The following is a 15,620-nucleotide window of genomic DNA, read 5'->3' on the forward strand; positions in this document are numbered from 1 at the left end:
TATTTTGCAATTGTACCCAATAGATTAATGAAGTACTATTTATCTTCCCAGGCAAGCAGCTCAGGAAAATAATGGGATCAGCCACCGTGTAACACTATATCAAAGTTTTTTATAAAGATTAAAATAAGCCGCAGAAACATTTTCTGCGGCTTATTTCCTTATTTCTCGGGGGCCTATCCCAGTTTTATTGGGCGAGAGGTGGGGGACACCCTGGACATGAAGCCACACTTTTTTCCATTACTTTTTCCATTTCCCTGCCTAAAAAATTTAAAGAATCAGTCAAAAATAGTCTTATATTAAACTGATCGATTTAAATGACGTGCAAATAAACACTAACAGCTAATGATGAAAAATAATGTTTATTATGCTCATTGTTTGGTTAGAAATGAAAACACATTTTATTTATACTACATACAACGACAGAATAAACCAAATTATTTAAAATAAAACTATTGACAACCTGTCCTTTGCACGTGGCAACAGATACAGAAAGAAGTAATAAGCTAATAAAAAACAATAATAATTTAAAAAAAATTTAAAAAAGTAAAATTAAAATGTTTAGACCGGGGTTTGAAACCTGTGAAACCTTCCGTCCTCGGACTTTAAATCTGTTGCGCGCTACCAAGTAACTAACGTTTACCGTTATATAACTATCACAGTCGCAGAAATATTCTCTGTTACTTTTGCAACATTGTATGACTGGCTGAGTTAAAGATACATGCGACCCCCAGATACGGATATGACGAATGCAAATAGTTTATTAGTGATAAGAGTTCCGTAAACATACAAAATCTTAGCTGATGACGATTCTTTTCAAACCAAAAAATAATAAAAAATGATAAAATCAAACAAAAAGAATAAGAAATAAAATTCAAATAAATAAAATGCCCTAAGTTGTTAATCAAACGCTGTATGTTTTTGGACTGTGGGAGGAAACCAGAGTGTGCGGAGTAAACTCACTCAACATGGGGAGAACATATATACAACCTCCACACAGAGAAGTCACAAGTTAACTCTCTACAGACCAGGAAGGGAACCGTCAACCTTCTTGCTGCACCACCGTGTGCCCTCCATTAAAATAATGTCCGGTTCCATTTCAGTTGTATCTTTTTCTTTTGTTACATTTAAAACTAGAAATGTCTTTCACATTAAATATTAAAATTAAATATTGTTATCCTCTGAACATGGCTTTGTCCCTCACTATTAATAAATATGATCTGAAGCTGATGCAAGAAAGGAAACTCTTTTCCTTTTCTTTTTTTAAGTTTCAATATAAAACGGTTTCTAAAAACATTTCAGACGTTGAGTCAAGGCCAAACTCTGTCACAAAATGACTGATAAAGCAACACTGCTGGGAAGAAGAAAGTCTTTATTGAGGTCAATATAGTTTTGATTGCACGACATGTGCTACAAAAGGAGTGTTGGACGCTGGACTCTCAATGTCAGCTGAATTCCAGGTTATGTGCAATCAAGGCCACCGAGAGCTGTAACTGTAACAGATTCCTTTCTCAGAGAGTTCACGGGTCGAGTGGTTCTAGCAGGAGGAAGCTGCCTACAGCTTCTGGATGATGATAGAGGACGCTCCACCTCCTCCGTTGCAAATGCCAGCCAGACCATACTGGCCAGACTGAAGGTTGTGAACCATGTGGCCCACAATTCTCGCCCCGGACATTCTACAGAAGAAAGAAAAGAGTAAAAAAAAAAACAAGGATGTAAATCCGGAATTTGTATTAACCTGGAGCCATAATGTTCCCCACAAAATAATGATGAAAATCATTATTTTAACGAGATTTTGCGTTTCCAATTATTGTGAATGATTAGCCACATGGAAGGATTTTTTTTCGTATTTCACAGTTATTAACACAAATACTTAAATAAACACCCCGGGGCTTGTAAGAAATTTAACTTGATAATGCTAAGCAGTCGCTCTAAGTGAACAAACACAAACAATGTTGGTTGCAGGTAAAGAAGCAAGAACCAGAAACTGGCACCAGCAGACGTTGTAAAAAAAAGTATTGTATCCTGGTTTAGCGGCGGTCAGTGGTTGGTGTGAGTCCGGTGTGTGTTATCGGTTTATTTTGCATAGTTTTTATTACATTTTCCACTGCTCTGTACTTCCTGCAAACCGGTTTCTGTGCCCGACGTGCACTTCTCAACATGACCTCTAGGAGCCGCCAAAGGGTCGCAGCAGCAGAACTTCACTCTTTCGTTTCTTTGCTGATTCATCAGTACTCTGCTGTTTTAAGACGGCAAAAGGGGTTTATTTATCTTATGCTCTGCGTGCGTGTATGCCAAACAAAGAAGATATTTAAAAGTTTAGGATGCAAATTAGAACACTTTAATCTTAATATCAAAGCATCTTATTGGACCTTTGAAAGAAAAAGTAATCACTCAGAAGTTGGTTGTAGTTTGGCCTCCAAGTTAAATTCTAAAGTGTTTACTCCTCTCAGTGAATACTACAGGATTGTTACATTAATTGCAAACAAATATATTGATTTATATTTGGTCATGCTCTTGGGACATGAATGACGTCAGGTGTTTTGTTAAAGCCGGGATAATCCTCTTACCCAATAGGATGACCCAGTGACACAGCGCCGCCGTTGACATTCACTTTGGTGGGATCGATGTCCAACATCTTGATGTTGGCGAGGACCACCACGCTGAAGGCCTCGTTGATCTCCCACATGGAGATGTCTTCCTTCTTCAGTCCTGCGGCTTCCAGCGCCTGAATACAAACCCAGAATCAGACATGGAGAACATATACGACCACCTCCATGTCCCGACTCTAAACCTATTGGAGGTTTGATCTCCTCTTCTCACCTTCGGCACAGCAAAAGCCGGGGCTATCGGGAAGTCGATGGGCGCAACAGCAGCATCTGCGAAAGCTTTGGGGGTGACGAAGATAATGATAACTTTTATTAAAAATATTTTCAAGGTATATGCCACAAAATTAATTATTTACAGCTGTTGGGATGTGACGTGTTACGGTGAAAGATAACTGTGAGTGTGTATCTTACACACAATCCTGGCCAGTGGAGTCACATTGAGTCGCTTTGCTGCGTCTGCCGTCATCAGAACCAGAGCGGCGGCCCCGTCGTTCAGGGTGCTAGCGTTAGCTGCAGTCACGGTGCCTGCAGAAAGAAAGAAAAACAGCGGCCGTTGGCATCACGATTTACAAACGAGCCACGTCAGAATTACCATTTTCTTTCTGAAACACAGCCCTCAGTTTAGGTACTTTGCTGAAGTCCACTCGTCTCCACTCCTCGTCCTCAGACACGACGAGGTCTGGTTTGCCTAAAGAACATCAAGAATTTGCAACATGAAAATGACCTGCCGCACAGAACAAAGAGCCATGTTACAGCAGTACCTCTCTGAGGGATGCTGACTGGAACGATCTCCTTCGCCAGGATCCCGGACTCAAATGCTGCCTTGCTGCGAGAGTATGAGCTGATGGCGAAGGCGTCCTGCTCCTCTCTGCTGATGCCGCTGTTCTTAGCCGTGTTCTCTGCACAGTTTCCCTGGAAGGAGATGTTTCAAGCTCTTAGAAACTCTCAGGCACGCTCGAGCTTGTGTTCCTTAAAGTAACACACCATGTGAAATTTGTTGTAGACGTCAGTAAGTCCGTCCTTCACGATGAGGTCTTCCATTTTTACGCCTCCGTAGACTGGAGTCTCTCTCGTCATGACGTACGGAACATTCGACATGCTCTCCATTCCTCCCGCCACCATCACATCCTGGCAGATGAGCAGAGAGAATTAAAAAATCTGAGAAAAACATAAAAGTCTAGATTTATTCAAATATTCTGTTACACCATCAATATGTTTTAAAGGATGAACTGTCTGATGTTAACCTGACAATACATGAATTAAAGACAAATAAAGTCCAATAAATAAAAGTATTTAATTCAAAACTTAAGTCAAAAGACAGCATCTGACTATTAAGACAAATATATTTATATGAATGTGAAACATGAAAAGGCACACAGCACTTTAAACGTTAAACTTATCAGGACAGTCAAAGAGATGAAGTTTGTATTATTAAAAAGTGTCAAATTAAAATCTTCTTTAACAAAACCTAAAAAAATAGAACTACATGAATTTTACACAAGTATTATTTTTGTAAACCTTTAAAAAGCTTTATATTATATGAATAAAAATAAAAATGACTTTTCAATTCAAAAAGTTAAACAATGTTCAGAAAACTACTGAAAACTATAGCTAAATACAATTTTCAGTATATGATCATGACGTGATAGAAAGTAGACAGCTCCACCTGGTGGTGAAATCTAGCATTAATGACTGTGACTGACCTGGTGTCCACACATGAGACTCTGAGCTGCCATCATGATGGCCTTCATTCCAGAGGCACAGACTTTATTGATGGTTGTTGCTGGAGTGCCGAGAGTCAAGCCTGGATAGATATAGATAACAAATATTGAATAACAGAACAGCTTCAACTACACATGTATTTTAAATGTATTCCCCCTTTTAAATTCTTGTTATCTTAAATAATTAATGAAAACGAGCAGCTATTGACAGTGTTGATTTTGTATGAAGGACAAATGTATAACTCACCTGCTCCGAGCAGAGCTTGTCTGGTTGGAGCTTGTCCTTCTCCTGCTTGTAGCACATTTCCCATGTAAACCTCTTTCACTTCCTCAGGTGCGATGCCTGTATGAAGATATAAGAAGGCAAAAATTTCATGTCACGGCAGCTGCTAAATATTTGGTAAAATTCAATTTAAAAAAAGAGATACATCTAAATATTCAACATATAAATGTGGATGCATGTAAAAAAAGAAGAGTTGCAAAATATTGAATACATCCATTTTAGAAGAATAATGGTATTTTTTAATTTTAACATTTTCAACATTCAACAGCTGTTGTTGATAAAGATTAATTCATGACCATAAATACTTAAAAACTATGAAATATTTTAACTTCTGAGGCGATGTGTATAAAATGTGAAGTCACACACATGAACATTTCACCATGCAAGTGAATTTCAAGAGATAAACCTTTCATACAGAATCATAAAGAATTGAGAATAATCCAAAATTTTATATTTGTAGCTGTTGTCAATTTGTTCTTGCCCACATTAATCCATGTCAGGTGTAGCATATTAAGTATTAGGTCAAGTAAATATTTGTTCCGTTTTTTAACAGAACATAAGGAACATAATTCTTTAAAGTACATAAGGATTAATAAGTCAATGACACTTTAGAATAGACGGCTTGGCTATGAAAAATACAGCAGGATATGATAACCATAATAATTAATGATGACATAAATAGTCCTTTATTTGAACCCACCTGCTTTATCTATCGCTCCCTTGATGGCGATGGAGCCGAGCTTCGTGGCTGGTACTGAAGCCAGGCTGCTTTTAAAGGAGCCCATTGGAGTGCGGACAGCGCTGACGATAACCACTTCCTAAAAGCAAAGTCAACAGTGTTGTAAAACCATAATGGCAGGAGAAAATGTCAATGCATTTTACTTACATTGAGGGAAGGACGAGTTGTGTATGTCCTTGAGAGACAATTGTGTGCCTGAAAATGACAGCAGTGAACACAGGAATCTTAGTTTACTATGAATACACAACATCTTACTCCTATTTTAAGGTAAAAAAAAACAAAACAAAACAAGTTTAGGGTGTAACATGAATGTATTGTTTTAAAGAGATGATGTGGTTTTGGTTTATAATCATAAATACAAATAAATACATGTAGAAAGTGATTTTTAAAAAAAAAAAAAAAGAGAAACGAAACATGCACGCTATAGTCCAAACACATTTGGTATGATACGAAAACAGAATGTCACCCAAATAAAGCACATACAATGTGACCGAGATCTTCAGAATAATAATTGTATAGAGAAGAATCTTTGTCATTTTAGCTAATAAATGAACACTTTGCTTTATTTGTTCCTAAAACATTTGACAGATAAAGACTTAAAGGTTGTTTTTTGATAACTATTATTAAGTCAAGGTGAAACATAAAAATATGTCAAAACAACTCTGAGGAAGAGGAAGAAGTACAGGGAAATGTAAACATTAGCAGACAGATCGCTGGGGATAATCCTTGACATGAACATTTTTTCATTTCATTCAGAATTTAAAGTTTGAATCTGCAGTAAAAACTATTTGAGTCTAAATTGGCGTATTTATTTTTTCTTAGATGATGTGATTTTTTTTTCTATTTTAAATAGACATTTGAAGTAAACTTTGTGTTTTATAATGTAAATAAATCTTGCTCTCTTGTTTGCTCAGGACAAAAATAGATTTCACCAACAATAGGTTTCCAATTCATTAACATGGAATGAATGATGCTTTGTTTACGTCACAAAATGCAAAAAATAGAAGTGAATTAAAAATGCATTAGAGTTCTCTTTCAACTTCTATTAGACTTAAAAACATATATAACAGATAAACATATGCTATAAGCAGCAGCTGGTGTTAAATAAGTCAAGGACGGTGTTGTGTTAGCCGAGTGCTAAAATGACAACAGAGACACACAGGTCGATGACTGGAGATGGAATCGACCGGGAAAGTTCACAAACACACCCGAACTTACCAGACGTTTACAAACTAGAGCGTTCATGGTTAAAAGTCCACTGGTTGACATTGTGAACTGGGACCTGCACGTTTGGACGCGATTCACCTTCGGCCGAGAAACGTAGAGGAAGAAAACAGCCAATCAGAGCGAGGGGAGGATGTGTGACGCCATCGGACGCAAGACGCCATGGTACTTGTAGTTTTATTAATAAAATTCAATTTACAAACGATTTTAACATAACGAGACAATTATTTGATTTATGTCCTAATAATAATAATAATACAATATATTTTTTCTAATTGATTAGTACAATGTATTAATGCAATTAATCGTTAAACCGAAAAAAACTTATAATTTAAGGAATGCTTCAAAGTTTAAAATTATATTTTCATCTGGAAGTTGAATTGACTTATATACTTTGAATGCATTATTTATAAATAACATATTTTTGATACAATTTGACATCATTAAATATACTATGTTTTATATATACATTTGGAAACCTAATAATTAATAACTAAAACAAATAATATTAAGCCAATAACCTTTATTGAACTTGAACCTTTTTATTAGGGCTACAGACAATTAAAGCTCTCTGGCGAGAGAGGTGGAAGGCTCACTACACAACACGAAAGACACTCACATCCGTCAGTCAATAAACTTATTTACCTCCAAGTATCTCTTATCTTATCTTTTCACTGGCTTCCAGTTTCTTTCAGGATCAACTTTAAAATTCTGGTTCTTACTTTGAGAGCTATTCATGGTCAGGCTCCTCCTTACATCAGTGATCTGATCCAGCCTTACACCCCAGCTCGGGCTCTGAGGTCTGTGGATCAGAATCTACTTATGGTTCCACGCACACGGCTCAGGACCAGAGGAGAGAAATCTTTTCAGGCTGTTGCTCCTAAGCTTTGGAACGATCTTCCTCTCTCTTTGCGCTTGATGGATCTACTGACTCCTTTAAGAAACACCTTAAGATGTTTTTATTTGTTCAGGCTTTTCCTTGATTTTCTGGAACTCCTGTTGTGTTATCAGTTTTATCTTGATCTTTAAAATATATACTTTATTGAATATTGTTTTGATTGTTTAAGCGCTTTGTGACCCTGGTCTGGAAAAGCGCTATACAAATAAAAATTACTTACTCACTTACTAAGTGTTCTTGACTGAGGGAGACAAGCACAATTATTAATAAAAGTATTCTACATGAAATAAAACGGACATTTATTACAGTCAAAGGTTGTTCTACTGCAGAATTTGTTGTGTCTACTGACAATAGTGGTTAATAAACACGCTGACAGATTTATGGACAATTGTACATTCATCTAAAAACTAGTGAAAATGTAAGCAGATTAAATCATATATAAAGAAAGTGAATGAAAGATGAAAGAACAGATTGAGATAGTTAAAACGGACATTCTTAAACATTGACACGAATAAGTCACAAGCTCATGCTTCACATTTATTTAAATAATAAAGTTATGGATTACATCCACACTATGTTTACTGCGTCTAAAAATGTTATACTGTAGGATGAGTTCATTATCTGTTGTTTAGACAGACTATAAAAAAATGTCCTATAAAATATAGTGACACCGGTAACATAAATTAGCCATCACGCTTGACTCATAATTGTTTTCAATGTGGTGCTGTGTTATCACTGGACCTGTAAGTTCAGAATGATGTCTGTAACGATATTATATCCAAGGCTAAAATTTGCACGATTATATGTCAATGCTACATCAGAGACACATGGATTATTCACAGTCCATCCATTCGTAGTTGGGAAAACTTCGGAGCGCTCTTCTTCGTTGGTAGTCGTACTCCGTTTGTCTTGATCCAGTAGCAAAGTATAAGTAACCTTCAAGACAAAACCATAATCATTGTCATTGTTCCATCTCCAAACCCACATTTTTAACTTGTACCTCGAACTTCAAAAGCAGCATCCACCCTAAAACCAATCCCAGGGAGGTCCCTGAATATGAACTTGGGGTACCCCTGCTCCATTCTGCCTCTTCTTTCGTTGTAGCTGCATTATCATCATAAACCGTTACCAACACAATGTATCTTCATACAACAATAGGATCAGAAAACCCACCTCCAGAATCGATTTCTCACAAAGAAAAGAGTTTTTCCCACAAAAGAAACGTGGACAGCCGCGTCGATCTTCGTCACGGAGGCGGGGAATCCAAATTCTCTGAGAGGTTTTGGGTAACCAGGAAGGATGGATTTCCCAATCATCTTCCAGTAGCGATTTCCTATGATGAGATGTTGATAATGAGTTCTATTCAATCTCTGCTTGTGAAGCAGATTCGCAGTTTTAGGTTATTTAGGTCACAATGATTGGTACGAAATTCTACTATAACCATACACAAGCATTGGAGCTGAATTCCTGTAAAGTCTTGCAAAGTACTTTGATTTGGATTTTCTTTGTCTTCGGGGTCTAAAAGTTGACCATCTTATCTCATAGAATGTTCTTATCTTTCTCACCTTCAAAGAAGTAAACAAAGCTGTCGTATGCGTAGGCAGCATCAACTCTGTCTATCCCAGACCAGACGGATCTAATTTTCTTTCTTGAGATGCCGTCCCAGCCACTGCTCTTCCGCCAAACATACCTGAACATACAACATACCTGGTTGATCCGAAGTCAGGATGATTTGAAAAAAGAAGTCACTGACTTGTCTTTGAAGAAGTATAGTTTTGTTCGTATAGAAGTGACTGCATCAAAAGAGAGAGTCAGGCTACATCTGTCAACAGCAGGATGAGATGTTGGTGCTGCTGTTGGGGGTTGTGTTAGTCTGATTCCTGTTGAAGAAAATTGCATTTTTACTTATTATTTCTCATACAGTGTATTATCTTTACATAGAGCACTACCATAAATGGCTTGTATTCCCTTTTTGTCGTCATGAGGCAGCTTGTATCCCACCGTGTTCACATACTGGTAAGTAGGAAACATCAGAGCCGCTGGGTTCTTGGAGTGAGCTAAACCGAGGGCGTGGCCCAACTCATGAGCTGCTACTAAAAACAGGTTGGCCTCTGGAAACATCAAAACTATTGTTAATGAGTTGTCTTGTTTGAGGGACAAACCTTCACCTGGTGTGTCGATGCTCCAGTTTTCATCTTCGTCAAAGTGGGTGTCCCCGCCTCTCCCTTCCCCAGGAGAGAAGGCATGAGCCAGGACGCCGTTTTGACCATCAAATGGTGCGAAATCTCCATGATCTAGATTTAAGTATGTATTATTAGTCATTAAAACATATTTGAATGAACTGATACATTTCAAATCTTGTGTTATCTCCAGGTCAAGGTGACCCGAAGGCCCGAAAACAAAAGTGTTTGTGGTATCCCATTAGTTGTCTTTGGTGTCTTTGGGTCAAGGTGAAAAAAATACATATGCAGTGGTGGAGGTCGTTCATCCTTACCCAGAAGCAACACAAGGGATACCTCCAATACATTTGACCATCCGGTCACCCTGACCCAGAGATAACACTAGGGTAACACACTTCCAAAATGTGAAAGTATTTAGGAAATTATTTCTTAGTGGATACTAATTAAACAAAACAATAAAATATATTTCAATAAATTAAAATGTTTTCAAATGGCTCATTGAAGTTGCCATCATGAGGTAAACGTTGACATTCTTACATTAGCTGCTGACATGAACAACATTGACTAAGAAAAGGTTTTGTGAATGGTTGATCAAAGGTTTACCTTTAGCCTGGAATATTATCATGATGTCAGCGATGCCGGTGAATATCTGCTTAAATTCCAGTGGTATGACATCTCTGTAGACTCTCAGAGCCTTGGCTATGGTGGCATCGACCTCACTCCGGCTCAAGTCTGGGGTGTAACTAGTGATTCTGTCACAGATACACAGATTGTTAAAAACCAGAGAAAAGTGTTGGATAATTTACACATTCTGTCAAGTCACACACCTGTACGTGACCACGGACTTGTCCCACCTGGGCTGGCCATCAAAGTGACTGTATCTAGTGACATCGTTGAAGCCACAGCGCGGACGTTCCATCACTTGTAAGGTGTTTGAGTCCAACTCTCCGGTCACCTCCAGCCCGAAAAACTCTTGCATTTTTTTAAGAGTCTCGTCAAATGCATCCAGAGAGCTGCGCCAGGTACTGTTGGGAGCAGCCACGCCCACTTCAGAAAAATAACTTGACAGATATTCCTGCAGGAAAGATTCAAGTTTTCCTATCAGACATGGGAGTAAGGGTTAGAGTCAAGACCAGTGTTGTGCCTCAACTAGTTCATTGAACCATAGTTCATAAAGTATTTCATAGTTTGGATACAAAATCAAATAAATAATCAACAATACTTAAATAATTAACCAAAACTAAACAGAACCAATGATCCTCTCTGCTGCTTTCATGATGCGCTGCAGTGTCTTGCGGCAGGAAACTGTGCAGGCGCCATACAACATGGTGATGCAGCTCGACAAGATATTCTCGATGGTGCCTCTGTAAAAGGTGAGCATCATGGGTGGTTTGGGCTCTTGCTCTCCTCTCTCTGCAGAGGAAGTACAGGCACTGGGGGGCTCATTTGGCCAGTGATGCTGTATTGTGGCTCCATGACAGATCTTCAGAGATGTGCACACCCAGGAACTTGGTGCTGCTCGCTGGGTGTGCACTTTCCTGAAGTCCACAAGGACCTCCTTAGTCTTCTCCAGATTATTGTCTTTGCACCACGTGGTCAGCCTGTTTACCTCACTCCTGTAGACCGTCTCATTGCTGTTGTTGATGAGAACCACTACAGTTGTGTCGTCCGCAAACTTGATGAAGGGGTTGGAGCTGGATGATGGAGTGCAGTCATGGGTCAGCAGAGTGAAGAGGAGCGGACTCAGCACACATCCTTGTGGGGGCGCCACTGTTCAGTGTGATGGTGCTGAAGGTGTTACTGCCGACCCTCACTGTCTGTGGTCTCCACGTCAAGAAGTACACAGTCAGTTGTACAGGGAGGTGTTGAGTCCAAACTGGTCTAGTTTGAGGATGAGCTGCTAGGGTATGATGGTGTTGAATGCTGAGCTGAAGTTGATGAACAGAATTCTGACGTATGAGTCTTTGGTCTCCAGGTGGGTGAGGGCTGAGTGGAGGGCAGCAGAGATGGCATAGAGCGGTTAGACCGATATGCAAACCGGAAGGGGTGGAGCTCAGACTTTATGTGTTGCAGGACTAGCCGCTGGAAGCACTTCATGAGGATGGGAGCGAGTGCGATCGGGTGGTAGTTGTTGTAGCTAGAGGGGGACGACTCCTTCAGGAACGGGATGATGGTGGTGGCTTTGAGGCATGTGGAGACAACAGCTTGTTTCAGTGAGGAGTTGAATATATCGGTGACAACATCTTTGAGCTCCTTGCCACAGTCTCTCAGGACACGACCAGGAATTTTATCAGCACCCTAGGCTCTCCGTGGGTTTGTGCATCTGAGGCATCACCTCACACTCTCTGGGGATAGCGTGAGCACCTTGTCCTCAGGAGGTGGCGTTATCTTCTGTGCCTGGGTGCTGTTGTTTGCCTCAAAGCAAGCAAAGAAGTCATTTAGCTGGTTCAGCAAAGAGGTGGAGCTGTCACAGTTCTGTGGAGGGGGCTTATAGTCCGTTATAGTCTGCATCCCTCGCCACAGGTTCCTGGTGTCTCTGCTGTCGCTGAAGTGGTGAGCAGTCGTCCTGGAGTACTCCCTCTTGGCCATGCTGATGCCACGTGACAGGTTAGCCCTGGCCATCCTCAGAGCCATCTTGTCGCCTGCTTTGAAGGCTGCGTTCCGAGCTCTCAAGAGTCTGTAGTCTTCACTTGTCAGCCATGGCTTCTGGTTGGACCGAATGGAGATGGTTCTGGTGAATGTGACATCATCCATGCACTTCCACTTGTATGAAGTAACAGAATCAGTGTACTCTTGGAGGTCTGTCCTGCCGTTGTAGGTGGCTGCTTCTCTAACCATGCTCCAGTCTGTGGTGAAGAAGCAGTCCTGGAGTGCTTCTGTAGAACCGTCAGGCCACACACGAAGGCAGGTAGAAATTCCGGCATTTAATAATTATAAAATCCACCAGAGATGGGCAGTGTTTGTAGACCATAACAGTGATGCGGCACCAGGCGTCGCTGATGTAAACACAGAGTCCCCCGCGACGTGTCTTCCCTCCCTCGATGAGCTCTCTGTCCGCCCGATAACACGTGTGCCCGGTGTTTTGAATGGCACAGTCCGGGACGCTGTCTTTAAGCCACGTTTCCACAAACACAGAAACACAACACTCACTCATAGTCTTATAAGTTTTCCATAGTAGACAAATGTAGTCCAGTTTATTTTCCAACGAACGGACGTTCGCTAATATGATGGTGGAGAGAGCCGGCGGAGAGGGCTAGCCGTTAGCCTAGCTGGGATACCTCCGCGCTTTCCCCTCTTCTGCTTCCTTACACAACGCTTGTGGCGCTTCCACTGTGTGTTGGTTGTAGACGGGGGAGCAGGAGCGGGGGGTTGCAGAGTAGCAGAACAGGCAACAGCTACGCAGCTCTTCCGGAATGTTTAAGTCCGTTGCTATGGTTCACGCACCGCCATCTTTAGAACTTCTTTCTTGGCACTGGTGAACAAGATGAAACCCCCTCTTGCTCATCCGACGTCCTTCCGTGTAGGCTGTTTGTATAAGTGTTTGATGTAATTTGTCCCTGTCTTTCCCAATGCATTTAAGCATGCCATGTTGGAGGCTTTACTCAAAAAGCCAGGCTGACCTCAGTAATTTCAGGCCTATTGCTAAGCTCCCATTCTTGTGCAGGATCTTGGAGTAGATGGTGTCTGAGCAGCTGTTATTATTCCTGGATCAGAGCGACATCCATGAGAAGTTTCAGACTGGCTTCCGCAAACATCCCTCTACGGAGAAGGCCTTACTGAATGTGCCCAATGACATCATGATGTCGGCTGACTCGGGTAAATTGACTGTTCTGGTTCTCTTTGATCTTTCCTCAGCATTTGACAAATTCCAGGATTGAGTCAGTATGAAGTTTTTTAAGTTTATTAAGTCAGGTGACTTAGGCCAGTCTGTCAAACTGAGCCTGAGAAACCTGGGTGTGTATTTGACAAAGACATGTCTCTAGTAACACCACAAAAACTGACCAACTGATCAACTGAAGAAAATCTATAAACTCGGGAAAATGGTCACAACATGATCTGGAGCTTATAATCCATGCATTTGTGTCTTCTCGTTTAAACTATTGTAACAGTTTATTTTCATGTCTAAACAAGAAGGAGCTGTCTCGCCTGCAGTTAAAACAAAAGCTGCATCAAGAATTCTGACCCGCTCTAGTAGAAGAACTCACATTTCCCCCGAACCTTTAAACTCTGCATTGGCTGCCAGTTTCTTTCAGTATCAATTTTAAAATTCTGGTTCTTACTTTCAGATCTATTCATGGTCAGGCTCCACCTCACATCAGTGATATGATCCAGACTTACACCTCAGTTCGGAATCTGAGGTCTGTGGATCAGAATATACTGATGGTTTCTGAACACATTACCGGACCAGAAGAGAGAAATCCTTGCAGGGTGTTGCTCCTAAGCTTTTGAACGATCTTTATCTCCCTCTGCGTTTGATGGAGTCTACTGACTCCTTAAAGAAAAATCTTAAGTAATTTTTATTTGTACAGACTTTTTCTAGGCCTGTGTTGTCTTGGCCTTTTAAAGTTTTTTTTAATTTGTATATATTTTAACTGTGTATTGTTTTGTTGTTTAAGTGACCCTGGTCTGCGAGAGTAGCTATACAAATCTAAATTAGTTACTCACTTATTTACCAACAACAAAATTCTTGTTTTTTTGTTTTTTTTACAATAGTTAAAATAAATGTTAAATAGTTTCTGATACGACAATGCAATATGCAATATTTTTAATCTAATATATAATAATTACTGTGAACTATGAACTAATTGTGTTATATATTCAACTTTTTTTCAATTAAATCATGATATAGTTTAGAGCTGAGAGATACTTCTTATATATACTGCATTTACATGTTTTTCCTTTTAGTTTACGTTTACAAAAAAAGGTGCCTCTATATATAGAAAAGGTGGTTCGTTGGATACACAGCTAATCTGTTGCTCATTTGTTGTTTATTTTTCAATCTTTGATTTACTGCAGGATTGCATCAGCATACAGCTGTTCAGCACAGCGGGGAAATTCTCTATGCGAGGCTAGTGGTTATTTAACAGTTGTTCAGCTCATGACAGAAGAATAAATATGTACAAATGAATATATGAAACTTCTTCTAAACTAAACTAAAACATTTTTTCTATACATGGTTTGGTTCTGTTTAAACATTGTTCTTTAAACAATGTATATTTAATGAAAATTTAATAGACACTTTCATGTCAATTTCAGTTCAAGAAGCATAAATAAATGTAAATAAAAGATAAATTAGAAGTTACCTTGGCTTTTAAGATGTCCTCCTGCGAGAAAGTGGTGGTGTTGGTGAGCTCTGTGGGTTCTTCTAGTTCAGGAGAAGCAGTGGTCGGTGCTGCTTGACCGACATCAACAGCAAGAAACATCATAATAAAAAGCCACATTTTAGTTCTAATAAAACAACTCTTCATCTCAGCTGCACAGTCCACGGTTTATTGCAGAATCTGGGTCAATGTTTTAGATAAACAGCCGGGAATGACGCATGACTGGGCCATCAAACATTCCAATGAATGTCTGAACAGGCCCACCCAGAACCAGAATTGTTTTTTTCTCAACATGATGGTCCAGAGGGGGCTCGCATGAGGGGGGGATAGTTAACAAAAACATATTTTGGTTGAGATATTTGGGGAAAAGAAAAATCAATGTTTGTCTCATGCATGCTGAAGAAAACTGTCTTTAAAATGAGATTCGTCATCAGTGCTCAACTCAATGATCACATATTATTTCTTCCTACAGAACTTTTATACAATTTATCAGATGATAGTCACACATGGATTTATTAAATATTCAATTAAACAATTAATTTGCCAACAATAACTGTCCAAAGTAGTGACTTCTGGATAAATAGATAAAAAATAAACATTGAAACAGCTTATCATTTTCTTTTCATACAAAAACATTTATTATAATTA

The 15,620-nt window shown here is 39.5% G+C and overlaps 2 protein-coding genes across 2 annotated transcripts; both read right to left on the reverse strand.

Moving 5' to 3' along the window:
* Positions 1-1,349: 1,349 nt before the first annotated feature.
* On the reverse strand, positions 1,350-6,679 carry acat1 (acetyl-CoA acetyltransferase 1). The gene is made up of 12 exons (XM_087807826.1): positions 6,568-6,679; positions 5,497-5,544; positions 5,311-5,428; positions 4,575-4,670; positions 4,310-4,410; positions 3,591-3,734; positions 3,368-3,518; positions 3,199-3,294; positions 3,018-3,131; positions 2,821-2,885; positions 2,568-2,725; positions 1,350-1,673 (listed from the first exon to the last, which is right to left on the reverse strand). Exons 1-12 carry the CDS (start codon positions 6,616-6,618, stop codon positions 1,553-1,555), a joined length of 1,263 nt encoding a protein of 420 aa, XP_087663952.1. The 5' UTR covers positions 6,619-6,679; the 3' UTR covers positions 1,350-1,552.
* Positions 6,680-7,995: 1,316 nt separating this feature from the next.
* On the reverse strand, positions 7,996-15,189 carry LOC148066467 (macrophage metalloelastase-like). Its single transcript, XM_087807974.1, has 10 exons — positions 14,955-15,189; positions 10,479-10,726; positions 10,255-10,403; positions 9,640-9,765; positions 9,421-9,582; positions 9,225-9,351; positions 9,037-9,161; positions 8,645-8,804; positions 8,472-8,575; positions 7,996-8,407 (listed from the first exon to the last, which is right to left on the reverse strand). The coding sequence occupies exons 1-10, from the start codon at positions 15,117-15,119 to the stop codon at positions 8,304-8,306; spliced, it is 1,470 nt and encodes a 489-aa protein (XP_087664100.1). The 5' UTR covers positions 15,120-15,189; the 3' UTR covers positions 7,996-8,303.
* Between the last annotated feature and the right edge of the window lie 431 nt (positions 15,190-15,620).

The sequence above is a fragment of the Callionymus lyra genome, chromosome 14 (assembly GCF_982586985.1).
Source record: "Callionymus lyra chromosome 14, fCalLyr1.hap1.1, whole genome shotgun sequence".
NCBI lineage: Eukaryota > Metazoa > Chordata > Actinopteri > Syngnathiformes > Callionymidae > Callionymus > Callionymus lyra.

Bases quoted from the DNA above. Each gene is read 5' to 3' on its own strand.
- acat1 (XM_087807826.1), bottom strand. From the start codon at position 6,618: ATGTCAACCAGTGGACTTTTAACCATGAACGCTCTAGTTTGTAAACGT. The intron at 5,429-5,496 runs GTAAGTAAAATG...CTTTGCTTTTAG, and splicing joins CAACTCGTCCTTCCCTCAAT to GAAGTGGTTATCGTCAGCGC. The intron at 3,735-4,309 runs GTCAGTCACAGT...CTCATCTGCCAG, and splicing joins GTCTCATGTGTGGACACCAG to GATGTGATGGTGGCGGGAGG.
- LOC148066467 (XM_087807974.1), bottom strand. From the start codon at position 15,119: ATGAAGAGTTGTTTTATTAGAACTAAAATGTGGCTTTTTATTATGATG. The intron at 8,805-9,036 runs GTGAGAAAGATA...ATCTCATCATAG, and splicing joins CTTTGTTTACTTCTTTGAAG to GAAATCGCTACTGGAAGATG. The intron at 8,576-8,644 runs GTGGGTTTTCTG...ATGATAATGCAG, and splicing joins GTGAGAAATCGATTCTGGAG to CTACAACGAAAGAAGAGGCA.